A 15,991-nucleotide genomic window follows, 5' to 3' on the forward strand; every position below is an offset into this window, starting at 1 on the left:
TAAAAACGATACTGTACGTTGAAACATGCTAACAAGATGGAGTAAAACACACACGAGCATTCATGCAAGCAACAAGAAGCACACACAGCTGCAGAGTGCAGATAGGACCGAAACTTAAGGGCTTCGCCAGTGTACTAAGCCCACATGTTGTATCGAAACTATCCAAAAAAAAATTGACAAAAATGTTTTAGCCGAGAATACAAATGTTCTTTATTGAGTGAACTTCGCACAACGGTTCAAGCGTGTTCAGTAAACTCCATGCGTGTTTGACAACACACATTCAAGTTTACTGTGTAGTACATCACTTTGCTTTAGCCAATACGCATCCATGCATTGTACACATACAAATATGGCATGCTTGCCAACGCTGTAACTTGCCAAATTGGCGTAAATCAATTCATTGTTATATGTAATATAAAAGATTTAAACAAAAACAACGTCACAGTTTTGGAGTCAACGTCACAGTTTTGCAGCAGTGTTCCTTAGTGGCTTGCAAGAAACAGCCAGGCTTCAGAGTATTTCGTGTTAAACTTAGCAAACCAAGACAAAAACTGTTATATTTAGATCATAAACGACACATGGGAATAACTTACTTTCAGTTCTTCTAATCGACGATCCGCCATCCACTATGTGATGTGGTGGTCGGAATGGACTGGATGGTCGCAAAATGGCTCCACTGATCCCGTGGGAAGAGTGGTTTTCCAACCGCTGACCGACCACCACGGAATCAGAATTCACAGCATCCATGCTCGAAGAAGATATTGCAACTGCGGAAGGACGAGCGCGCTTTTTCCGCCAGGAAGCGCTCCGCCGAAAGTTTTTCCCGCTTGCCTGTATTTCAATGGCGCACTTAAATAATACATATCTTTACCCAATATACGTCAAACAGAAAATTGATGTGTTACAATGATAAAACCACTCCACGATGAACTAACACTTATGTAATAATCAAATTTTTGATCTATAAATCTTTTGAGACTTACTTCATCGTTTTCAAGCTGTCTATCGGTTCCCAAGGCGATTAAATTGCTAAATTCCCTTTCCAAGATTTGCCGTGCCTGCAAATAATCATGAGTTAGCATTTCAACTAGTGTTCATTCTACTTAAAGCATTGCGAAAGTGATGTTCGCGAAGTTTTAAGCACATTGGTAAGGTGCAATATTACTGGCTTCACACATTTTTATAATCGGTCTCTGCAAATTATCTGTGACAAAACAACAGAAAACTAACGAGAATAAACTTTTACGTCAAACAACTGTTTAGTGGCTCCAATTTGAATGCACAATCGTTTATATGAAGGGTCTGCGAGAGCTTTACTGCATCAGTTTAAAATCAGAAAAATTTGAATCGTTTTTTTTTTTTGCCAGTAAGAATCGCTATGACAAACTGTTACCTTACAAATTGAACGCCGAAAACATGGAAAGATTTTCCTGAACCACTGATGTGTTGAATCAAACATATGACATTTTAAACAGGTGGAACTTTGCATAGGTAAAATGTAACAAAATAGAGACATTAACTCAGCTAGTCGGTTTATTGACGTTTTTCGTGCACCTGAATATTCTGCGTCGGTATCTGCAGTTGCAGGGCCAGAGAATCCGCATCGAATGTATTATCCAGCGCTATGAAGGCACCGTGGATGCCGCTGTCGCTTAATCTCGTCGCAAATTCACGAAGACCAATTCCTTGGAGCCATCGGATTACTCGTTGGTTGCTCCAAACTAACACGTCTGTACGAAAAGGCTTGCAATGAGAAACATTTTCGGTTCAAAGCTGAAACCATTGCGTTTATTTGTTTGTTCTTCTGTGTTACCGTACGCTAAAATGGTATTGTTAGCCCAGTGATGTTGCTAGATTTATAGGCCTACGTATGAGATACGACAACGCAAACGCTCTAGAAAACTTATCTACACTGTTTAATGTTTATATTATGACATTTGAGGAATGTAGCAGCAAGTGCGATGCGCAAGTTGCTGCTGGTCGAGGTTACCTTTCACTTCTTCAGCTGATGCTTCTCGTCTTTCTTCTAAATCCTTCTTGTTATAGTTTAATCTTTTTAAGCAGAGAATTCCAAATTGTAAGCTAGACCTGAAATAGGATTTAAAATAATATTAATTTTAGAAGCATGTTTGTTAGTCCATTTTGGAAACAGAACATATTTGATTGTAAAATTTTTAAGCAATAATTTACAATCAAACACAAATGTAACTGAGGCATTTACTAGAGCAGGGGTGTGCAACCTTTTTTACAGGAGGGCCATTAGGGTGCGTCGTGTGCCCCCAAAATTTAAAAAAATGATCGAAAACAAAATTGTTTTTTTTTGTTGGTGAGGCTTGACTAAAAAAGCAAAATTACAAAATTTCAAAGAATTTGGTCAAGGTCTAGGTGCTCCACATCCCAATTGCCCGTATCCCCTTGTTAGCTTCACAACAGGGTGGATTGAAAAATTTTTTTTTTTTAATTAAAAAAGGGGGTCTACACCCCTGAGAAATTGGCAAAAAGCAACAACAAAACTGGTTTCAGGGAGTTGTACCACCTATTGGCTGTGCTACCCCCCCCCCCCATTTTATGGGGAAGACCCCCAAAATTCTCAAATCGGATGTAACTTTGGAACTGCTGGTGCTAGGAACATGCGTTTGGTACCAAATGATGCAGAATTGTAATGTTTTTATCTGCTCTAAGAGGACTTTTTGCCTTAATTTCACTAGAAAAAAAGTTATGACAAAAAACGTATATTTGACAATGTTTTGGACAAAAACGGTAGCACAAGCACAAAGTAATGGGTAAATGCACATGCTGTACTGCATATACTGGTCACAGATGACTTGGATACTTTTGCTTATTGCATTTGCAATAAATATACAGCATAGTATGCAACTATGCATAATATACGGCACACATGACATAGAGAATACAAGGGTTAATCGAGAGGATGTTGGCAGTGGTCTAACGGTACAGTAGTGTGATTGGTAATACAATATAGTGCTCATGTCATGTACACACACAGCTGCATGACCTGGGGGTTACTAACTGGACTGTTCAAAGTGTAGGTGCATAAAACATATAGTGTAATTGGTAGACGTAATTGGTGATGGGTAGACTGTGATCTGCCATGAAATCATTGTCAAGAAAATACCAGCACACAGATTGATATACTCCATACTGCTGCATGTGCTAGACTACCGGTACTACATTGAGACTTCAGCAATCAGCACAAAAAGGTGAACATGTCAATCTAGTGGGTTAACCCTAGTGGGAATTGCTTCTTGCTGTTGAATTCTTTCATAAATTGACAAGATCGTACCTGATGAATCAGCCCAGGTCATCCCTTCTTTCAAAACCTACAGCATATAAGCTTGCTTCAGTCACAAGATTGACGTAACGCTCCACTGCTTGGTTGTGGCAAGGATAATCCAGCCGCAGAGGTTCGTCGATGACATTGTCAAGCTGTTGATCTGTTAGCGATCTCATAATAGGTGGCTCAGACTTATGAACTGTACCAAGCTTCACAAGTTGGTGGTATGATTTTGTTTTAATATTAAGCTGTGGCACAAGAAATCTGCATATTGCAGGTGGCACCGCTGGTGAAATTTCCTTTCTCAGCTTTCGATTTTCATCTTCTGCTTTTTGTGAGGAGCCAACATGATTCTTGCTTTGCTTTTCCTGTGCTTGTGAACCTAAGGAATAGATTTGTTGGACTGCTGCTCTTCTAACTTGGCAGCCTTCATCGCCTAGCGTACCAACAATGACATTTTCAGATTGAGCAAATAATGCATTGCGTTTCAAAACCTTCTTGGAAATCTCTTTTACTTCTTGCTTTGGGATGATTTCTTTGCAACATGTTGAAGAAGTTTTTTAACCCATCAGATAATGAATTGTGGTGTTATATTTCAAACCAAGATGGGAAGCAAACCTTGATGCACTATGCAGTACTCAGACAAGTTCATGAAACTTTTGGAAGGGTTGATTACATGAGTCGTAAGTAGCCTACAAGCAAGTGTTAGCCACCTTGAATGACATAATTCCCCGACTGACAAAAACTGCAAGTCTTCATCAACATTCAACATGCCCAATTGCCCAAGCGCAATGCAGGCATAATCCATATATTACACCGGTCTACAAAAAAAGATTTTTTATTGCTCCATGAACTTTGAAGACTGATTTAGAGTAATTTTGGGGTGCTGAATCCGAATCTGACCTCAGATTTATCCTATCACGTCAGTTTGTGAGATATGATAACAACAAATTGTTACTTTTGTCAAAAGTGGAAGATTTGGCGTTGCGTTCACCACCAACATATGCAGTGCTATAGCGAAAGGTTAGTGTTAGACAGGCCAAAACAGCCTTTAAGTAAGGTTACTGGCTAAGCATTGCCATAGGCCTGCTAAAAATTTTGTAGTTTTATGCAAAACATTGATGGGGGAGGGGGTCAGTTATACTTTTAGCCTCCCTTTTAGCTTGTTATTACTGCCTTGTTAATAATGTTGCTTAGAAAGCAAATTGGTATCAAAATTATAGTTGGTGACTCGGTGAGTGTATTCCAGCTACTTATAGTACTTATGCACTACATGGCCTGGATTCTGGATATAGCACAATGTGTAACGTGCAATAAACGCAACGTCAAATCTTCCACTTTTGACAAAAATAACAATTTGCTGTTATCATATCTCACAAACCTGACGTGATAGGATCAATCTGAGGTCAGATTCGGATTCAGCACCCCAAAATTACTCTAAATCAGTTTTCAAAAGTCCATAGAGCAAAACTCGAGCTGTTATGTTAAAGCAAGGTATTTATGGACTATAGGGTCAAATTCCTGTATTTTTAACCGCAATGTGGAGGACCTAAACATTAATATTTTTTGCTGAAACTTCATATTATTGCTATTTCAGTGAAACCTCACCACTGAAAAAAAATAATACAAAAAATATGAACATTGGGGCACATGACGCACCCTAAGGGCCATACATAAATAACTGGGTGAAACCGCGGGCCGCATGTTTATTTAACATATAATTTCTAGTAGTCGCCGGCACAAAAAAGTAGTTTTTTGTTATTCATATGGTATTATTAGGGGATCTCCTTGCAGAAATAATAAGTTAAGACGTACAGTATAAATTTCTGAAGAAAACTGCTATTCAATTCTATTGTCACACAATCTTTAAACGAGTTCAGTGAGAAGTTTGCTGCTGGCTTCTTTTCCCCACGGCTTTTTCCAAATTTGCTTTAATGGAAGTGCTCACAATTTGAAGTCCATTTTCCAAGAGTTCGTCTGTCAGAACCTATCGATAGGGAGATTTTATGACGCCCATTTTAGAAAAAAATTGCTCGCACAAATACGTTGAGCCAAAAAGAGCCATTTTTGAAGCCATGAATTTTTTCAAATGTGGAAAGTCATCTTGGTTGAGATGCTTTCGGTAAAATCGCCAAGATTCATTTCTAAATACTTTGCTTTCAAATCCGTTTTTTCTTGAAGATCAATCAGTTCAAGTTGGATATCACCAGGTGCTTTGACAATGTCTGTGTTGAATGGCGAAGAGAATACACCAAACAAATGTTCATGAGAATTAAAGTCCTTGAAACGAGCCAAAAATTCATACAACAATTTTTCAAGTTGGTTTGCAAATTCAGTTTTCTTCTGAGGATTCGCATACTGTTTTTTTGCTGCAGTCTTGTATTGAGTTCATTCAATTGTTTTTTTGCCTTTTTACAATTTTTTTTTTCTTCCCATACCTCTACTTCTTTACTTCTAATTTTAACAAATTTGCTATTTTGACTGGTTCAACAAATTTGGCAAGGAATGGGCCGCTAGGCTGAAGTTGTTCTGATTCAACTGCTTGTAGGCTAGGCCTACATTAGGCAACTGCTAAATTTGACGCAAGCCGGCTCTACAAAAGGTCTTAAGCAAGAGATCAAACAAAAAGGCGATAAAGCCAGAGACGGGAGCAGGGCTCCGCCTCTGATCTGCTGACGTTCCAAATAATTAAATACAATGGATTAGCGGTGGCCGGTGGGAAATTTCTAAAATGGTTAACAGAAGGTGCGAAATTACAATAATCCACTCCACAATGAATTGTTCACATGTACCAGACTAAACTAAATTATAAACATGTTTCGCGGGCCGCACACAATTCAAAATTGGCACATCTTCGCGGGCCGCACATTTTTTTTTTGCGGGCCGCATTTGACCCGCGGGCCGCACACTCCTGTCCTAGAGCGTAAATGTAAACCACAATGTAGAATCTTCATTGTTGCTTTACGCGTTATTATGACAGTGCTTGCAAATACGTCATGTCTAGCAATACTTATTGCCTTAACACAATAAACAAATTCACCTATGAAAACCATCCACCATTTTGAGATGTTGCCTGAGATCCTTCTTAGTGAGATGATCGAGCATCCTGGCATCAACGAGACACTCCATGAAGTGGGTCCGATATTGAGACAGGCCGAGACTAGGGAGCCATTCATTGCCGATCCACTCATGGTTCATGTCTCCATATGCGAGGGTCTGTTTCAATGCACAACTTTCAGTCAGTAACGCTGAACCAGTTCAAATAGAAATGAACCGGCAGTAGACATACATTCAGTTCAATTTAACGAAAACTATCACAATAACGAAGTTGTGATAGGTTGATAGTATAGAAAGACAACGGTTTTTGCTCTTTATATGGTATTGGTAATCAAGTAACTTTATTACGTTTGTGCTATAGCATGTGGCATTGTCAACAGAAAGTGGGAATTCCCCAATCGTCAAGTTTGGTGTAATGGATGTGTACTACTATTTTACACACACTGTGCGCGGTAGTAACCGTCATCACCTATCATCAAGGAAAATTTACTCGGAACCTCGTAAAAGTTTATGAGCAAAAATAGTGATAGTTTCGAGAATCATTGGCCAACCAATTATGACGTAAGAAAACCATACAGACAGCTTTTGTTTTAAACCTTGTAAGGTGGCATGAGTTTCATACACTGTCATGAATAGCAAAATGAAAAATAAAGACCATTTGGTTTCATTCTAAACCGAAGACACTTATAAAATAAAACATAATGAATAAACAAAATCATGTGGTAATCAGCAAATAATTCACCGAGAGTAGAGTTAAAGGAACAGGTTTTCATGTTTTGACAGATTAATGTTGTGGAGTAGGAGTTGACATCATGGATTTGTTGTGAATTTAGGTAAAGTTATGTAACATGACCCTGCTGACAATTTGTGCATTACCATAAATATATTTACTTTAAAAATTATTATACGCCATGTGATGAAGTAATTATACAGCAATAATTAACAAAAAAGTAGTTAAAATGCCTTTAAACTACTGTAGGGAAGAATGTATTGCAAAAGCATATTAATATCGTACGTTGCTTTAAATTAGCTTGTTGTTATTCAGCAAATTGAAGCAATAATCAAAACAATACAACGGAATTAATAGCATTCGATTGACAAAGTTTCCCAAACAAAAATTCTGCATATCAATATGGGAGAAATGATCACCGGTAACAAAAAAACTAAAAGAATTAGTAATTTTTTTGGTTTGATTTCAGTTATGAATCTAAACAAAAACAAGACTAAAAATTCTCGTTTGCGTGTTGATTGCAACCAATAAAACTACAGCTAGCAATCTACACGTAATTTTTTAAAACGCTTCGATGACAAGACATTGAAAATCGTAAAAAATATTACAAAAACGTGATAATTAAATACAGTCATCAAAGACGAGAATTTAAATTAAGAATTGAAACGGCAGTAGCTGGGTAAAAGCAAATATTCGAAGGACTAACGCTACAATAAAGAAAAATGACCATGTAAATTTTCTTAATTCATGACAAATCATCGCTGTCTTACCTCAGCCCAACCCAAAGCATCATCCTTGCACAAAATATAAAAAAAAATGTTAAAAAGATTTGAAGCAGAATATCATTGTTAAAGGAGAATGAATAGTTTGCTTATGCAAAGCACTTAGCTTATGGCACAAAATAGTATGCACTCTATACAGATCTACGTTTTTAGTTAACAAAGTTCATATGTTAGTCAGCAAAACCTAATACTAAAGTAAATCATTCGAAAAGTTATTTTTCTTTCCCGGTTGATATGGAAAACTTAATGAAGTAAATGGTATTACATAACGTTTTCATCTATTCCAAATTTACAAACAAAGTTTGTACAAGATAGGTTTACAACCGAGCGGTGATTACGGACGAGTGGTGTTTTCATTCATGAAGCTATCAAATCGCAAACCATTGACACAACATTCACAACCGAGTGTTTCAACGTGAAAAAGTAGTGCGACAACATGTAGAATGAAGATGTACCAAACGCAGAAGAAATATAATATGAAAAAAACGTGTTCTGGTTTCTTGCAGTGAAATCGATAGTGACAAAATGCCAATATGGAACAGAAACCACTACAACTACTCAACTAATTGACAAGCATTCCATTTCCAAACAACAATCTACGCAACACAGTAAAGTTTGACTGCACGACAAAGGCCAAAAACAAGTTTTGGGATCTTGATTGTAGCGTACAATCAAGCAAAACAGCAGAGATTTTCAGCAATAGCACGATGTATGCACGTTACACACACATACTATGGTAACTGGAATACCGTGATGCGAATCTGGTTGAAACCAGTTAAGCTTTCCACTTCATCATGAGTCATCCAAACGTTACCTGTCGTCTGCATCCAACGGAGCGTGACATGTTAAAAAATTAAATGATGCACTTCCTCTTAAACAAAAAATCTCAATTATCCCTAATATTGTGAAAAAAAACTAATATTGCATTATATTATCCTAATATTGCATTATATTACTCTAATGTTAAAGCAACTATAAGCAAAACAGTCGGTAGCGAAATGGATATAGCACTCACCGTTCTTGAGGTAGCCGGCGCCGACGGATTTGTGAGGCTTATCATTTCCTGAATAGCTAGCCGTAGTTTGAGTCGATGGAGCGGATTGCTGATGCCAATTTCCCGCTGGATTTCAGTATCCGATAAAGCCGACATTATGGCTCCAGATTTTACGTTTGCTCGACAAGCCGCTACGTACCACGCAGGCATTCCAACCCATAACTACAAACACAAGATCACGGTTGCATAACACTGGCTTCGGATAGCGATATAATAATAATCGGGTTGTTAAAGTCATAGAACCCATAAATTTTTCACGCACTTACAAAACATTTCACAGACACGACAATAGTTATCATGGAGCTTGTTCAATAATATCAACAAATTCAGAAAAATAGGTTAGGTTTTCTTTCCCTAGGACTCATCATTCACACTCTGTATATATCGTTACAAACATGAGCTACCTCCAGCCAGGCAACGACAGTCGGGCCATTCCAATTGGCGAACGGTGTGCCAGCTCGTCTGACTTCCTCCAGCATTTCATGTCTGCAACAAGTTTCATGACCCGTTACGATAACACAGAATTCAACACCGAAGAACTTATGAACTTGCTTGGGTTGAGTGAGAATGTTGATAAGTTGGCGAAAGCGAATGGAGTGAGGTGGTATGGGCATGTTTTGAGAAGGGATGAAGATGATGTTTTGAGAAGAGTTGGAGTTGCAAGTGGAGGGTCGTAGAAAACAAGGAAGACCCAAGAAAACGTGGAAAAGACAAGTTGAGGAGGAAAGCAGCAAAGTGGGTTTGACAAGAGAGGACGCGTTAGACAGATCGATGTGGAGGGAGAAGGTGTGAAGGCGATTGCGGCACTTGGAGGTGAATCCGGCCACTTTCGGTAACGGGGACATCACCGGATTAAAACTGGACTACTACTACTACTATTCAATCTCTTAGTCGTCAAGAACAACAACTGTTGCCGCGCAAGCGTCAAGGTCTGAATTGCTGTCAACTTTTCGCAGTTCTTTTGCTTGCTATTCTTGTAAAAAGCCATCGCACGCTATGCCTTAACCAATGTATGCATTGTTTTTTGAATGCAACTTGGAAATTTTTTAAAAATATTTTGAAATAATACGAAGAAAGGAAATTACCCCAACAGACTAAATACTGTATTGACAATGTTGGATACTTTTTCTCAATAAGGATCGTGTGCAACTGTGCATCGCATATCCACGATTTATTGGCTGCCTGAACGTAAATGTTAATATTTATAACCAATAAAATATCATACTGCTCATTGCGTTCGTAAAACTAATTCAATTCTTCTTCATGATACAAGCACACAGCGACTTACTTCTTCTTTATCCTCCGCTCCTGCTCTCTATGGTGGCCGGAGCTGACCACATCTAAAGAATCATTGGATACGGAACGATCTTCCGATACCGATGGATTAGATCCCGAACCCGACATCTGTTCATTTGGAGCTCCGTAGTTCCCGTTAGGAGGAGCTAAGTGGGTTCGTGATAACCGCATCTTAAAGACACAAAAATAAGGATAAAATATAAAACAACCGAAAGATTAGTCCCCTTCCAGCACAAGAAAATACGAGGCAATTATAATTCAAGACATTGTCACTGAAACACTGCTAAGGTATTGAACTTGAGCCTCACTAGTACAACAAGAAACTGCTTGAATTTAAGACCTTTCCTTTTGAAAATGACATAATTTGAGAAGCCGCAGCATCATTGCGCAATTAAGGTACACAGTCACACGATATCATTGCAACTTTTCCATACTGCAAATAGCATTTCGATAAAAACTACTTGAATCTTTCATTTTCATACAATTGTTCGTGCGGACACAGAGTTATACAAACAAGCCAACCTTGTCCTTTTTGCCAAACAAGCGACCGATCGACGATTTGATGCTTTTTTTCTTCGTTATCGTGACTCCTTGAGAATTCTGATTAGTGCGCTTCCGAATTGAATCTTGACTGCCAAGACTGCTATTAGGCGTTCCAGAACCTTCCAGGGATCTAAAAGTTTCAATGTCATGTTGGTAGAAGATCGCTTTCTCTATCGTGTTGTCGCTTTAACTGCCAAGACACCCGTTGATTATTAGCGACTGTTTAGTGTTTTCACATACGGAAATCAGGCTCTTTATGCCATGGAGTGGTGTGAAAGATGGGTAGACTACAATTTCTACATAACTTGCAGTTCTCAACACTCGTCGATAGAAGATGTGACTGGTGTACGTTGTCAACGGTTCAGAAATGCGTCATCTTTATTCTTATTACTAAAGCAAAGTTCATCTTATTGAGAACTGAAATTTTTAAAACTGCTTGTCCCAGCATAAGCGTCGGATAACTATAGTTGCAAAAAAACTCTTTCTTGAAGCATCAAAATTAAAATTATGATACACCAGGGCAAGACATTTTGATACCAGCCGTTTCGATGAGCAAATGCTTCCCATTTTAACTCATTATATCTGTGATTTGAACTTCCACTAATGTATGCAACATAATACGTTACCCTTTTAAGTCATCTTGATCAAGAGGTTGATGTTCAACACTTTTCTCTTCAAATCTTGACGAGCCAACGGCATTCTGTCAAAACAAAGGCTAAAGTAAACACAAGTGCATAAAAATTTGGAAAAAATAGTGTTAATTTCTTGCAATGCTATTGCTGAGGGGTTTGGAGATATATGAGAATAATAAGTTTTAAAAAACGCGCAACTCTTTTCGGATAAAATTTCAGTGTTAAAATGGTACAGAGCATTTTTCTATCGCATTGAAGCTGCAGATGAAATGGCGGCGAGTGAAATCATCATTTCAACTGTACTCACATTACCCGCGACTTGCATGCGCGGGGTGGAATTTCCACCTGGATACACAACGGCCCCTGTATCAAGCTGGAACATCGGCCTTCGCGTTTCTGACGTTACAGTAACCCGCTGCTCGATTTCTTCGGCTTTGCGTTCTGTGGACTCTTTCTCTTCTTGTAGAATGCTGCAAACAGACGTTGACAGTTATGACAAGACACGGAAATGACAAAAGTGGATAGCCAACAGTGACCTGATTTCTTGGTTGATGACATCCAACTGATCTTGAAGCATGTAAGCCAATGATTGGGCATCGGTAGGACCGGATGGTGACAGCAAATCTGCAGCCGAATAAACATCATCCATTTCTGGGCGAAATGAAATAAAACAAAGGTTTGAATTGAAAGTTTCGTCTTTATCACTAATCTTAAAACAAAACTGTTTCAGATATCGATTCATATCTCCTTTAGCAAGGATATTGTTAATATGCAATGTGAGGTTATTGTTATAAAATGGGAAAATAGGGAGCAAAGCACATTTGATTTAACATTATCGAATAATATACAATATTTATCAAAGCCACGAAAATGTGTTCAATGCAAAAATAAAAATATTGAATTCAAATAAAGCTTTACAGGTAAACCCGAAAACGTTGTACCTGAGGCAGTGTTTGCATTACACACAGACGGCTGTAAGGAAGCAGAACTCCCTTCAAATGCATGTTGAACTTGGGATAATATTGTAGCCTGTTGAGCCCGTTCCCATTCTTGTTCGTTCAATGCGCGGCCCTGAAAAAAAACAAAAAAAAAACGATAAAAGTTCGCACACGATGTTTAAAGATGGACACACAAGCACAAATAAAAGTACCAATACCTTTTCTCCATCCAATTGCACATTATCTATTCTTGTTTTCGGTCGCATATAGTTATCACCGGGCCTACAATGCATGAAAGAGAAGTTGATGATACAGTAAGATAATTGTATGTGCAGTATGCTTACAGAATTTTAAGAGAATTTGACATATGTTTATCGAATCAGCACAAATTAGAGATACATTCCACACGAAAGAAAGCCTAGCGATAACTGACTTGACAACTGAGAATTGATTCAATTTCACGTACCGGTTGGACAGAGTATACTGTGGAAAACTGGTGTTCTCTTCAACATCAGGGTGACTGTCAGAAGCAGCGTTGGATATGGTGGAAGACGAGAAATGCCTTCTGTACTGAGTCAGATCCGGCGTGCTTCCTGCCACACGAGCAAGGCTCTTTGCAGGGCGCGTGTTGAACGATGAATGTGACGTCGCCGTGATACCATTACGGTCTAACGAAGATGTCTGAAGACGAAAGCAACTAACTAATTATAGACAAGAAATATGAAAACTTTGTAACATGCAGTAGTTCACACCACTGTATGTATTGTACAGAAAGAAGCGTTCTTCCTGGCAGTCAGCAGAAGGTAAGAATTCAATTGATTGGTAAAGACGACGGTCGATAATCTGTGGCATGAATTAGTGGTGCGATGCTGATGGTCCTGCCAAATCGGCGAAACATGTGTCGATCGCTGTCAATTTCTGCTACAATCGGCCGCCGAAAAACCTTAGTTACAGTTAAGTTCAACTTACTTTTGTAGAGGCCTTGAATATGGATAATTCTGATTCATACTGGGTCGAGTTCCGTTGCCAACGATCCTACAAAGTAAGTAGGTAAGCATTCAGCGCAAGTAACAACAAGAAACATACCAGGCAGTGTCTTTTACGTCATACCTTTTCAAGTTGCGTTGCTTCCAATATCTTCTTCGTGTTCTCCAACTCATTACTAAGATGATTCTACAAAGTAAGTGGTTGAGTGTTAGGTGGTACTTGCAAATGCGTGTACAAGAACTTTAAACAAAAAAAAAGTTTTTTACGGAAATCTCTCTCGTCATTTATTGCATCCTAAAACTATCAGTGTCAGCATTAGGAAGTAGCCGTTCTCTACAAAACTGAAATCTCTGCCAAGGCAAAATTTGCCAAGCGAACTTTTATGTTGTGCTGCCCAACTGGCAGATAGTTGACCAGGCAACTACTACAACTCAAAACATAAACGATACGAATCTATTGTAGTTGAAGTTGTGTTATTTACTTCAGCAAAAGTTCCTTTTTTCACATTGCTTCCAAGTCTGGCGACGTTGAAAGGATGTGAAAAGGCAACTGTGGCTGGCTGAGTGGCTACTCTGCACTATTGTCGCTCTTACTTTTTCAGTTAAAGCTGACATTCGCTCTTTCAAATTGATTTGTAGCCGTTCCTCTGATTCAGAAAGCAATCTGTCGACAGTGCTGGAAAGTCGCTGGTTATGTTCTTCGTTCATTCTCTCTCTTTGACGGGCCTGTTGCGTTCAAACGTTAACAACTGGTCTCCGATTAGCAGTAAACATAAAATGATAAATCTTCTACATCGCCATAGGAATATAGACTAACATCACACGAATAAAGAAACATGTTTACTACGTAGGCATTTACCCGATTTATTTCCTGTGACTTTTCTTCGAGTTGCGATTCCAATGCTCTCAATCTCTCTTCTATGTTCCCGTGACGTTCTTCTGCCTTGCTGAGTGCTGCCACTCTCTGGGCCAGCTCGGCCTCAACCTGAACAATGCGATTGTTGTTGATTCAGTTTTTTCTTCAAAAGCCAGCGACAATGTGTGGGGTAGGTTGTACCAAAAGGAATTTAACTGTCAGTGGTTCGGCAACATGCAAAAGCAAAGACTGAATATCGTCATTCAGTAGTTGGAAAAGTAAGATAAAGCGATAATACGACATCCAAGCAAGCAAATCTTTTTTACATTGATTCAACGTCTGCAGACGTTGAATCGATGAAAAAACGGACCGATTTACTTGTTGGGATGCGGTCATATTATTATTGGGGTGATTCTTCGTATCAATGCACATTGCACAGCATTGTGAAAAGTAATACTAGTAACTAAGTCATCTACCAATGTGCTGGCTAGTGAAAAGCTGTCTAGCACTTTCGAAATATTTTGCTTTATCTCTCCAGTGCAAAAAGTAAAACGATAAACAAGATGTGACTAAAATGATTTACATCCATTTAGTTTAGTTGCACGTCCAACTTACTTCTGGCAAAGCCTCAGCCCTTCGCAAGGACTTTTGTACTTTTAACTCCGATGTTTTGAGCCTTTCCTTCAGGATTGCATTGCGTTCCTCAGCCTGAAAAGCAAATCAAAAGCATTAAAGATTTTACTTAATATCAACACACCTCAAATAGCCTTTTCTGTATTATATTAGTATATCCAAAGTGAAAAATAGTGGTGCTCTGATGAAGCACTGTGCATAAAGGTTTGACATTCTAAATTAAACTTTTATTCAACACAGCCCACACCGGATAAAAAAATACAGCAGAGTGAAAATCAAAAAGTTACCGTAGTCAGTAAATGTAAAACACGTTTCTCTCTTCAAAAAAACACATCAAAACTCATACTGAAATCGTTTGTGAGGACCTAAACCTCTCTTCAATCCTTTTCAAGTTTCCAAGTGCCAAGAGTTACCATTACCCACCTGTCCTAACGCCTCGTCCCGATTTGCAAGTTCCGCTTCCAGTCGGTCGCTTAGATCATGTAAAGAAGCTGCTTCAGTCTGAGCCTGCAAGTACCTCCGTTCTAATGTCTCTACTCTGTTTTCCAAATCTTCTCTGCTATGATGACACTGAAAAAAAAAAAGATCCAGTTTCAGCTTGGTGTAAGTCAAGTCGTTCGTTTGAATTTTACCAATAAAACAGTAAATTAATACAAATAAACTAATTGAACACTACGAGTAATTATAAAATAAAATCTTGCGTTCTTCTGGCGAGTGCAAACTAGGCAACCACAAGATGTTGAGAATGATAACCAGCTTTGTTTCCGAGGTTTCCTCAGTCAGCACGAACGCCTTAATCAAGAGCGCCGAAACAGGAAACACTACCTGTTTAACATCAAGATGGCACGGCACAGAAACATATCGACCAAATGAAGAAATTCGCAGTATTATTAATGGAACCAAGCAAAATAAACTCTATATCGGTGTATGAAAGTAGCTGCAAACTCTTAATACCTCTTGATACTCCCTTTGCAACTTTATTTTCTGTTCTTCAGACCTGACGAGATCCTTCTTGGAAGTGTCAAGGCTCCTTTCCAATTCTGACATTCTGATAAGAAATTGAAATGTTAGAGAATCGAGGTTGAAATCAGGATGTTACGGCAAGGAAAGCATAAATCTGGACGGAGCTTCTGGTCGAGGTAATATCTACTTCATAATCTACTTCAAATTTGGTGCACCATCCTACGGA

General features: G+C 38.7%; 1 protein-coding gene across 1 annotated transcript in view; it reads right to left on the reverse strand.

The window, feature by feature from the left end:
- LOC145785606 (liprin-alpha-1-like) overlaps positions 1-15,991 on the reverse strand; it is a 29,127-nt gene that overhangs the window by 4,000 nt on the left and 9,136 nt on the right. Inside the window, exons 10-31 of the mRNA XM_082597279.1 lie at positions 15,757-15,850; positions 15,226-15,372; positions 14,785-14,877; positions 14,173-14,298; positions 13,908-14,039; positions 13,438-13,500; positions 13,297-13,362; positions 12,794-13,008; positions 12,546-12,609; positions 12,331-12,460; positions 11,926-12,040; positions 11,697-11,859; positions 11,384-11,457; positions 10,737-10,887; positions 10,207-10,385; positions 9,323-9,404; positions 8,880-9,080; positions 6,336-6,511; positions 1,991-2,088; positions 1,555-1,730; positions 984-1,058; positions 594-831 (exon numbers count right to left, since the gene is read on the reverse strand). Of these exons, the coding sequence (XP_082453405.1) occupies positions 594-831; positions 984-1,058; positions 1,555-1,730; positions 1,991-2,088; positions 6,336-6,511; positions 8,880-9,080; positions 9,323-9,404; positions 10,207-10,385; positions 10,737-10,887; positions 11,384-11,457; positions 11,697-11,859; positions 11,926-12,040; positions 12,331-12,460; positions 12,546-12,609; positions 12,794-13,008; positions 13,297-13,362; positions 13,438-13,500; positions 13,908-14,039; positions 14,173-14,298; positions 14,785-14,877; positions 15,226-15,372; positions 15,757-15,850 (2,858 nt within the window). The remainder of the gene's footprint in view (positions 1-593; positions 832-983; positions 1,059-1,554; positions 1,731-1,990; positions 2,089-6,335; positions 6,512-8,879; positions 9,081-9,322; positions 9,405-10,206; positions 10,386-10,736; positions 10,888-11,383; positions 11,458-11,696; positions 11,860-11,925; positions 12,041-12,330; positions 12,461-12,545; positions 12,610-12,793; positions 13,009-13,296; positions 13,363-13,437; positions 13,501-13,907; positions 14,040-14,172; positions 14,299-14,784; positions 14,878-15,225; positions 15,373-15,756; positions 15,851-15,991) is intronic.

This window comes from Aplidium turbinatum, chromosome 16 (genome assembly GCF_918807975.1).
Source record: "Aplidium turbinatum chromosome 16, kaAplTurb1.1, whole genome shotgun sequence".
NCBI classification, from domain to species: domain Eukaryota; kingdom Metazoa; phylum Chordata; class Ascidiacea; order Aplousobranchia; family Polyclinidae; genus Aplidium; species Aplidium turbinatum.